The sequence below is a fragment of the Panicum hallii genome, chromosome 4 (assembly GCF_002211085.1).
Source record: "Panicum hallii strain FIL2 chromosome 4, PHallii_v3.1, whole genome shotgun sequence".
NCBI classification, from domain to species: domain Eukaryota; kingdom Viridiplantae; phylum Streptophyta; class Magnoliopsida; order Poales; family Poaceae; genus Panicum; species Panicum hallii.
The window spans coordinates 1,797,277-1,808,461 of NC_038045.1; the positions used below are offsets into that span (position 1 = coordinate 1,797,277).

Below are 11,185 nucleotides of genomic sequence, written 5' to 3' on the forward strand. Positions count from 1 at the left end.
TCTTCAGAGTCGGAGATACACACGTTGGCAGGTTGGCTGGCCATCTTTTATCATGCCCAGCAATTGTACTGGCGCCAGGACTAAATCTGAGAAAGACATGTGTGCAGAGTGGCCTTCAATTCAAGCATCAGACGCGTGCTATACTGATCAAGACCAGGGACAGGCAAAAGGGTACAAGAGCATTAACACACGCCCGTTCGAAGAGAGAGCAGCTCAGGTGATGGGCTGGAACTAGGGATATCTGAGTAACTAGTAATTAAAAACACTTTTTTCACCCCATTGAAAATGAGCATTTCTACCCTCTGGTAAGTAAATCCCTTCCTGCCATGATCACACATGCAGCCCCCACCTACACGAGATTTGATACTCGTAGGATCGCTGGAAATCTTTGGGTTCAGAGAGAGAGAGAGAGGATCGTGTGCCTTGTGAAGCTTTTGTGCCGGACAGAGAGAGGCAGTTCAGAAATGATGAACAGAAGAATTTTCCATTTCCAGGGTCGGAACAAACGCCCGCGGAGGAAAGCTGGGAGGGAGCTGAGCCCAGCAATTCTTGTTTTCTGACAGAACAAGAGACCAACAGCTAGGCAGAATATACACCGGGTGCTGGCAGACAAGAGCTCGAAAAAGAAGAAATGGATAGAAGAATCTAAGCATAAAAAAAATCACTGCTGAACTGAGCTACTAGATCGCTATATACTTATCTAGTCCATGTTCATGTTCATGGTGAACAAAGGAGGAGAAACAGGAGATGAATTCATGAGTACCAAGACGGCCAGGGTTTCAATTCAATGCATGCCTGCTGCTGCTGGCTGTGCATGTCGCTGTTCCCGCTGAACTTGTTGCTTGTTAGACTCTTCTTTGGACACCGGTTTCTTGTGCCCCGTCGCGCAATCATCTGTTGTGAAGAGGGTTGGGACCCGTCGGAATGCGCCGCTTGTCGTCGTCGTCGTCCTCGGCGCACGCAGCAGCCAGTCGTCCGGCTGCTTTCCGCCCGCCGCTCTTGCACCGGGCGCTGGCGGCATTGAAGCCGACGAACGCGCCGGCGGCGGCCTCATCATGGCGCACGGGCAGCGACGATGCACTGCCCGTCGACGGCGGCAGGCCCCTCCCCCTGTAAGCGTGGCCGCGCGCGCGCTCCGGAGGCAGCGGCGGCGCCCGCCTCCCCTCGCCCGCGGCGACGACCTGCAGCACGACCAAAATGGCCAGGCACACCGCGGCGGCGGCGCGCACCCACCGCCGCCGCCTCATGGGGCTCAGGCTCACGGCACGCGCCTGGTCGAGGCTGCAGGCTTGGCAGCGCACGGGCGCGCAGAGTTTGGCGTGCGAGGAGACGGGACGGGGGACACTGGGAGACAGGCGGGGTGCTCAGGTGAGGTGGTGAAGTGAAACGAAGGGCACTCACTGTTGGAAGAGTAGCCGAGCCGGCTCTGGGTTTTAACAGCGCGCGGCGCGCGTGGTGACCACTGGCCGCGAGCGAGCAGTAATTGTTGCGTCGAGCCCCGGCTAACCGCGTGGAGCTCCTCACTGAAAGCAGTGAGCACACAAGAGAACCGGCATGGACAAGAACAGGTTTCAGAAGCCAAACATGTGCTTGCCTTGGCTTGTAACACATAATCGATACAGTTTTTACTTTTTAGGCGTGCAACTAGCATTTTTAGTTTGACCATACAGTAACCTCGGTTCACTTGACTAATTATTTTTTAAAAAAGGTATCTATTTAACTAGAACACTAAAAGTATCATTTTATTTTTTTATCAGATATTCTTGAATTAATCTGCATGTTTGAAAGCGCTTAACAATGAATATGTGAGAAAAGTAAAGGTCAAATTTCGAACAGTAAAGTCAAAGTTGCCAAGTATTTGTAAATGGAGTCAGTCTTTTAAGTAGAGGGGACTATTTGAGATTCCTTTGAGATTAGACATAAGAAATTAAGGATCCAATATTACTGGATTTCTCATGAAAAATACATTTCTACTACAGTAATTCTATAGTTATTTGTTTACAATTTTCATACAAAAGTTATTATTTTTTCTTACAAAATACAAACTTAGACACTCAACGTGCGCATACACTCTACGAACACCCTCCCTTATGAATTATGAACACCTCCAAGAGATTGGAAATCTTAAAACATGCACAAATAGGTTTTTAGACAAAAGGCTCTTGGCCCAGCTTTATAAGAAAGCAGAACGTCTTACTGGAGTTACTAGTTTACAGATCATAAGCGCTAAAAAGTTCAGACGCAACGCAGGCGCCCTTCAGATGAACAAACTCTCTCGAGGAGCACTCTCTAAGCTAAGGTCAAGCAAATAAAAAGAGAAAGAAGCTAAAAGGTTTAGACGCAGCACATGCGCTCTTCATGTGAACAGACTCTCTCTAGCAGCTCTCTCTAAGCCAAAACCAAGCAAACAAAAGGAGAAAGAAGCGCTAGGCTAGCTAAACCGCCAGGATTGCATTTGCAGCTTCAAACGTTGAGCCTCCTGCTCGATCTGAAGACACCCATCCCCCTTCGCCAATACGCCCCACCTCTGCATGTAAGAAATTACACGAAAGATTCCTACATTAGGTGAAGAAACTATTACATTGTTGAAAACAAAATTATTCCTAATAAGCCATAAACTCCAGGCCACATAGCCAAAGAGGAAGAAAAGATAGAAGCGGCAGGTCTCTCTGTACTCCCTCTATGATATTTTCCTGCCGGTTGGAAACATTTGCAGGGGCTCTATCCCAGCCCTGCAAGTCTCTGCACACACACCACACAAACTGGGCAAGCGCGCAACCAAAGATAATGTGATCAGTTGTTTCATCCTGTCCGCGGACCTTGCAAGCTATCTCTCCCGGCCAGTTTCTCTTCCTAAGTCGTTGCTCTGCTGATTGTATTTTGTCGTTACAGACTTGCCAAAGGAAGATTTTGATTTGTAGGGGGAGTGGGGCTTCCCAAATCCCCATTAGCCATCTATTGTTCACCCCTGGAAACAAAAGCTCTTTGTACAGCGAAGCTGTAGAAAAAATACCCGTCTTCTCAAAGTCCCAAGTTACTTTATCCTTGTCTGTAGAGAGGAGTACCCCATCGATCACGTCAGTTAACTCCTCCCACTCTTCTACTTCGACAGCACCAAAGTTTCTTCATCAACATCCCCAAGGCTTAGGACATCAGCCACTGATCCATCTTGTTAATGACAAATCTGGAAAAGGTTGGAGAATCTGTTCTTAAAGGGGTAATCTCCGAGCCAGACATCCCACCAGAACCTTGCCTTCCTACCACCGCCCAACAAGTAGATCATCCCCATAGCACAGCAGTCACGGATCTCTAATAACCCCCTCCAAAACTGGGAGGCCACTCTAGCTTTGCAGCTGAAGATACTTTTACCGCTAAGGTACTTCCTTCTCAGCAACTTGCAGAGAATGGTATTAACCTCATTTTCTATTTTGTAAATCCACTTGGCTAATAAACACTTGTTCATCACTCTAGTGTTTGTGAACCCCAGTCCAACTGCACTCTTTGGCCTCATCAAAAGGTCCCAACTCGCCATATGATATTTCCTTTTTTTAAGTTCGGTCCATGCCAGAAAAAATTAGAGCGTATCGTATCCATCTTGTGATGTTACTCCTCCGGCAGAAGGTATACTCCCATTGTATAATTTGGAATAGCACTATGGCAGGCTTCAATTAGGACCAACTTCCCTCCCATGGAAAGAGTGGCACTCTGCCAGGTTGGGAGCTTCTTTTCAACTTTCTGATGTACAACACACAAATAGGTTTACCCAAGAAACCTACACAATTGATGCACACTTCCTTCACACACCAAAAAAGTTCCATTTAAATGTAAAAAAGTTGTAGAACTTGTTGATAACCAACACATCATCCTTGTACAAACAGTGGGGAGTATGATTCGCTGCATGGCAAAACGGCCACTTGCTTAGGGCCTGTTCGGATCCAATGGAAAGAGAAAGAGAAAGTGCAAAATTTTGCTCTTTTGCACTTTTTTGCACTTTTGGATCCAAACATCCCAAAGTGCAAAAGGGCAAATGCTACCGTAATTTTGCTAATTATGGATTAATTAGGCTTAATAGATTCGTCTCGTCATTTAGTCCTCATCTATGTAATTAGTTTTTTAATTAAACTATATTTAATACTTTTAATTAGCGTCCAAACATCTGATGTGATAGGAGCAAAAATTTTACCATTTGTCCTTTTACCATTTGCCCTTGGATCCAAACAGCACCTTATTTGGAGGTCAGAAGGGTGCGAGAGCAGTTGAGCACAGGTACTGCAACTTAAAGCAAAGTTGTAGAAATTTTTTACAGCTTGCTGATGAACTGCTGAGGAGGCCGCACAGGCACAACAGCAGAGCAGCAAAGCCCCATCCCCCGGCGCAGCGCGGCAAGCGACGCCATGCCGCACCCACCGAACCACATTAATGAGCCTTCACTCCCCCAGTCGCCCTCACTTTGCGAGAAAGACCCGGCCCCGGCCGGATCGGAGGTGCGCGCGCTGGCCGTGATAAATGAGGAAGGAGTTGCAGCACCAGCACGCGCCCGGCAACGCGAGGGGCTCGAGGTCGCCGCCGCGACACCCTCGCTCGCTCGGTCGCTCCCGCGGATGGCGCCGGCGCGGTATGGGATCGGGTCGACGTCGACGGGACGCGCACGGAGGAATGCTGCCCGGCCGGCCGGCCGGCCGCGGCGCGTTTGACCTGCTGCCGTTTCGATGCTCACCGGTGCAGCGCGAGACGCCCGGATGCCCCGGGGTACGAGCAGGATGTTCCAAGCAAGATGGCTGGCGCGATCCATGGCCGTGCCCATGCCCCCCACATGCACTCTTCTTCGTCTTCAGCAGTTAGCTCAGCTCAGCTCGACGAGTCCATTCAGCTCAGCTCAGTCTAGAGTGGTGGCTAGCTAGGGTACGCCAGCGACCATATGGCTAGCTCACTGGCTGAGGAGTCAGCAGCAGTGGAGCGGTACGGTTGGTGTGGGATGTCCCCGAGGAACTGGACTGCTGCCTGCGCAGCGCTGAAATCATAGAGGTGCCAGTTCTTCAGTCTTCGCTTCATCAGTACTACATGCAGGATGCAGCTCTCAGCTCAGCTCTGAGCTGTGTGCTCCACGCATGCCGTTGATTGCTACTGACAGCTTAGGACGCCTTGTTCAAAAACAGGAAACTTGCGCAGGAACGTTGTCGAGGAAATGCAAGTTCAGAGGCCCTAACTTGAGGTAACTTTGAGGCCCTACTTCGCCGCCCTCATCGCGCAGGAATAAAAGAACAGTCACATTGCCGGATTGATGATACCATTGCCCTGCGTATACAGTCCACATCTATTACTGTAAAAAGAGGATGTTTTGTTGGATGGACTGATCACTGAATGTGACGCGATGCCTTACTTAACTCCTGCTCTGCTGCGCTGAGCACTGACGCCTTGGTTTCAGCCTCTCCTTTGTCGTGGTACGCACATACAGTGCGGGGGGACTGTATAGTAGTATGGTATACCGTATACGCGCACACAAGAACAAAAAAAAAGTCATTTTTTGTTTTTTAAAAAAGCCATGTTTTTCAGACATGAGTGTGGACTCTGTACAGTATTCTGGAGAGCAAAACTGGACCGTCCAAATCGGCTCTGCTGAATTCCATGCCGTGTGCAGTTATCTTGGTTCTTTCCCCTCGGCGCGGCCGGTCTCATGATGATCACTTCTCCTGTGGGGTTCATGTGCGACGATCGCAAAGCTTCTCTTGGCCGGTCCCTAGCGTTCCCTAGCGTTTGTCTGACGACAGTTACCGCTACTACAAATGTTAAGAGAGATAGGGATGGACCGGTAGATGCAGCATGTAAGCCGCAAAGCCTGGCCTGGCTCAAATAAAGTGAGGGGGTTTATTTATGTGCTTCTGGCCTTCTTCCAGCTCGATCCTCTTCCTTTTCCCTAGCTTCCATGAGGTGGTGGCGAGTGAGACAAGAATCAGCAACAAGCCATAGCGTCTCCGAGGAACTGACCAAAAAAATATACACGCCGCGTACATCGCTGATCATGACGTGCCCAGTCAACACGCAGCCGTGCCGGCATGAACGGAGTCTACAAACCTTTCAAGTTCAGAAAGGGGAAGAAGCTTATTAGGAAACCTAGTGTCTGTGTTTCTGAGTTCTGAAGAATCAGCAAACCTTCATCAGACTCCGTGTACTGTATACAGGCTTCTTCTGAAGAAAGTAGCACCAAATTTCAGAGGAAGCCTGCATACAGTACACGGCTGATGCATGCCCGTGTGTGTCCGGCATGTACTGCAACTGCAAGACTGGCTTACATCGTCTCGTGCCGTCAGTGATAGGATAGCAATAGCATTGTGCTGAACGAGATGGCTCCCTCCGTCATGGGCGTGGCCGTGTAACTCGTTGGGTCGTGTACGACAGGTCGATCGAGCTCTTGCATACGGGTGACTCTTGCAACTCCAACCCTTTTTAATTTAAATATTTATACTACTTTTCTAAAATAAAATTTTATTTTGAAGAAGCAGTATAAATATTTGAACTAAAAATATGATTGGAGGTGCACGGTAATAAATATACACCCCTACTCCTGCACTTCTGCTAGCTCTCCTGCAGTTGATTCGAGGTGTGCTCCAGCACCAGCACCACCACACACAGTTGACGACGCGGTTGGTAACACTAACATCAGAATGGGGTGAACTCTACAGCCGCGCGCCTGCTTGGCTGCATACAAATGTAGCTCATGCTCATGCATCATATTCATTGCAGGGGAACACGGATGGATAGTTTTTTTTCTGAAACAGGAGGGGTTGGGACCCCTACTTATATATAAAAATTAAAAGAGAGAATTTATGTACAAAGAAGCGGTAGAGGGGAGGATCGCAACAGAGAATGCCAAGCTATTGTGTAATTCTAGGGAAATATTTCTTCTTTGGCCTATGGGGTAGCATGGTAAATTCATGTTGAAAAGTTCTCTGCATCTCTAAACTGAGGCTTAATTGTCCTCGCTGAAAGATGATATTGTTTGTGGTAGACCAGATACTCCATGTCATAAGAATGATCATACTTTAGGAAGAGGTGTTCAACTGTTTCCAGGGAATTATCTGAACATAGCACATGATTATAAGTTTATAACACTCTAAATACATGTTATTGAGTTGTAACAAAGCTCTGGTACTTGATCTGTCCTTGATCGATGATCAGAAAAAAAAGATCTTGCGTTTAAGTTGACATGAGCTCTTCTACAACCATTATTTGTAAACTGGGTGTAATTCCTGATGTCCTTTGAGCACTTTAAAGGCTTTACTTGAGCTATGGAAGCCATTTCCCCGTATAGACCAGGTAGGCAATAAGCTGGCTCGGATAGTTAGAATTTCAGCTCGGCTTAGACCGTTAACAAGTGCCCGGATTCATGGGCTGCTATTCATTTGGGCCGAGCGCAGGTTGGGTGTAGTTGCAGATTACTATTTTTACCGGTCTATCGATCCGTGCTCCCGCACGGAATAATTAGAATTAATATAAAATTAAAATTTATAGCTAATAATTATAATTATCTATCTCACGCCCTCTTTTCATTTATTAAATATTCTAACACATACTCTAAAATACATATTTACCATTATCTAGTTGTAATAGATTTCATTTTGCATCACACCACCATGTATGTTTGATATATATTTAATTGAACCATTTATTTGTGAATTGATATTCTTATATCTTCCATCATATATGAATACATGGTGACACATATCGTGGGTAGTATTTTTTATAAATAATAACATAAATATTATATTAATAATGATAGAAATAGTAATTTAGAATTCTATATTGATGTACTTTAATATTTTTTATAGTTATATAATTTAGATTCAGAATTAATGGTTACTTTAACTTTTAATAATAATATAATTGAAAATTTATATGCAAATTTAGAGGATCATTGGATAATTTACATGAAGATTAGGGGCCGAGTTACTTTGTTTTTTATAATGACAGAGGTAGGTAATTTAGATATATATTTAGAAGGTTATTTTACTCTAGTTTTACAATAGTAGGGGTGGTTAATTTATTAGAAAAGATAACAGATCAATGACTATTATGATTAGAGTTGTCGAATTGACGATCGGATAGTTCTGATTTTTGTGAGAATTTTTAGGATTTCTCTATTTTCTAAAGTATCCTAGGATCTAGAATATCCACCTAGGATCTTAATTAGCTTCACGTGGATCCACCTAGGATCTTAAGTAGCTTCACGTGGAGGCTTCAAAACAATACACACGTGCCGATCGATGTGCTTACTCTATTCTGCAACAAATTAGGAGCCACCAAATCAGTCTCTTCAGATCCTTTTATCGATTCCTCTGGAAACTCCGCTCTATCCTACTGCCTGAAAAGTTCGTTTTGCAGGAAAAAAAAAACTTACTATTACCCTTTTTTTCTGTGACAATATTAGCAACTATCATCCTGTTTAAGCGCGCTATACATTCGTTCCCAAAATCTTGCGATTACTGCTTGCTAGCTCTGCGTCTGTACATGTGGCCAGCAGATCGCCAATCTTTGCAGGAAACAAAGAGCTTACAGAAGTGTTCGCCGACTCGAGCAGTTCAGTGACAGTGACACTGTACCCTTCAACGATTTGTGAAACTGTTTGGTGTGGGATGACGGTTCTCATGAGTGCAGCCACAACCCACAATATATGCTGAGCTGTGATGATCCTATCTATGTATGTGGATACCATACGGAAAAATCCATGCGGCACATCTTCAGATCACTCCCGATGCTGAAGAGCCTGTAGATCAATATGAAGCGACGGAGCCCCCAGGCCGCCCAGCCAATGGAATGGGTATTTTGCATTCGATGGCAACTTTTCAGCACTTCATCATGCGGTGCGTGCCTAGAGTGCTTTTTATCGAGTGTACGAAGCCATTGTTCATACGAGGTTTCAACTGAATGCAATGAATCGGCAGTGTCAGTGTCTAGCTTTCAGTACTCGACATTTTCCTTCCAAGAAAACATGCCCAGGGAGATCACCTTGTCCTGAGTAGAGCAAACAGCAAAGCAAGGGTAAGTATTGTCAGTCGACGACGGGGATGCACTCCGCGCAGCATCGATCTGGCGGGAATAATCGAGGTCACGCGCTATTACGATGGGACGCATCGTAAAAGGCCCACCAGCAGTCCACTGTCGCTCCGGCGACCTCGCGCCGTCATCACCGCTCATCCCGCCGCCGGGATTAAGGTTCCGGGTTGGCGGTCTGGAGCTGGAGGCCGTCGAACCGGCGGTGGGGCCGGTCGAGACAGCGGCAAGACGGGGTGGCGGAAGCGCTGCTCTCCGGAACGGTGGGAGATGGCGGCCGGGCAAGGATGGTGGCAGGAGCGTGGAGCTCAGATAAGATTAGTGATAGCCACGGTGGAGGGTGTCGGCGGAGGCGGGGGAGCGCCGCGGCGATGCGCTCGAGGAGCAGCGCCCTCGATCTGGTGTCGCGGAAGCTTGCCATGGCGAATTGGCGATCGCGCGGGGGGCGGTGGCCGGTGGTGGGCCTGGGAGGCGTCGTGAACGGTAAGGCCCAAGTGGCCTGCAACTTTGTTGAAGGGCTAGAGGTTGGCTGGATTTCTTTTTTCACGTGATTTGTGGTGGCGCGTATGGGCTGGCCTATGCTAGACATACAGCGGGCTGGACGCTCCAAGCTCCACACCACCAACAATGTCTCGAGTGTCCTAATGAAAGGTTGCCCCTGACAAGTAATCAGAAGACTAGATGGAGCTAAGCGCCCGTTTATCTCAGTAACAAAATTTAATCACGGATGTTTGGACATCAATCAGTCAATCAGAAGTATTAAATATAGTCTAATTAAAAAATTAATTATATAAATGGAGCTAATTCGTGAGACGAATTCATTAAATCTAATTAGTCTATGATTTTACCCTGTTGTGCTACTAAAAATATGTGCTAATGACAAATTATACTTAATAGGTTCGTATTAGTTTTATAGTTAGTTCATATTTAATTCCTCTATTTCGACATCCAAACATTCGATGTGATCCGAATTATAAATTAGTTTGGATCAAACACCCCTAAACCAAATCGTGCCTATCTAACCCTAATCCTGCTGACAACGGTGCCAGACAGGCCTCTCGTGTTCCTTTACACATTATAAAAAAAACTGAGCTAGGTAGGCGAGTAAAAAACGTGCGCGAACCGGCAGCTGCCACGTGGAGGGGATTGACAGGGTGGGGGCACGACACTGACACCCCGGGGGCGGCCGGGACCCAGCAGAGGGCAGCGACGCCGCTGGTTGGCTATGATTACGAGCCCAGCTGGTTGCCATTTGCTTGCCATGCCGATGCCAGCCTGCAGCATGCAATGCGTGCGCAGCGCCGTACGTCCTTTCCGCGTCGCCTTCCGCCACCACGCCCCGGCCGTACGCAGCCACACTGCCGCTCAGGCAATCTCGTGCGTGTGGGCATCAGCAATGGCAGCCAGGAGCTAGCCCTTACTCCGAAACCCTGCTGGCGGATTCGGACGCAGCGCGCGCGATTGGCTTCGCAGTCTGCTAGTAGATTTCATCGCGTTCCAGCCTTCCAGGCCTGCGCCGATGGATGGACGGGTCATGGGCTTGCGCGCGCGCGAGCGGCGGCGACGACGACTGCGTCCCGGGGCGGCATGAATGCCGTGCATGAATGTGGCGACCAACCTCCAAGGGAGCGAGTAAATGGGCGCTGCGTCCAAACAATGATTTGAATCAGCTGCCTGCGTGCCCGCCTCGTCGCTAGCAGCTGGTGGTCGGGATGGGACGAGAAAGATTTCAAAACCCTAGCAGATCGGATGGATGGATCGATTTGGCTCCCGCTCGGCTGCCAGCCAGCAATGATGGCCGCCAAGCCAAGAAGGCGAAGGTGCGCCGAACCTCGGCGTCGGTGCCGCGGTGGGGCTTCGGCTCCGGACGTACGCTGGCCCGTGCGTGGTCCGCGCGACCGCGCCCCGTGACCGGAAAGGCGATTGGATAAGCGAGCAGCTGGCGCACCGAGCCGGCTGCGGAGGGGGGGAGCAGGCAAGCAGGGGGGACACGCGACACGGCCGACGACGGAGGTGAGGACGCGGCGGGGTGCACGCACGAGCACGGCGGCCGTCATCGATCGAGCCGTACCGGCGCGGCGCGTACGGACCAAAAGCTCGTGCCTGCCTCTGCCTCTCTTCCTGCCGCCTGCCTGCC

At 48.4% G+C, this 11,185-nt stretch overlaps 1 protein-coding gene across 1 annotated transcript; it reads right to left on the reverse strand.

Annotated features, from left to right (window-relative positions):
• Positions 1 to 350: 350 nt before the first annotated feature.
• On the reverse strand, positions 351 to 1,594 carry LOC112890791. Its single transcript, XM_025957651.1, has one exon. It carries the CDS (start codon positions 1,245 to 1,247, stop codon positions 891 to 893), a length of 357 nt encoding a protein of 118 aa, XP_025813436.1. The 5' UTR covers positions 1,248 to 1,594; the 3' UTR covers positions 351 to 890.
• Positions 1,595 to 11,185: the final 9,591 nt, after the last annotated feature.

What these genes read in the sequence shown, in the direction of transcription:
- LOC112890791 (XM_025957651.1), bottom strand. Translation starts at nt 1,247, where the DNA reads ATGAGGCGGCGGCGGTGGGTGCGCGCCGCCGCCGCGGTGTGCCTGGCC.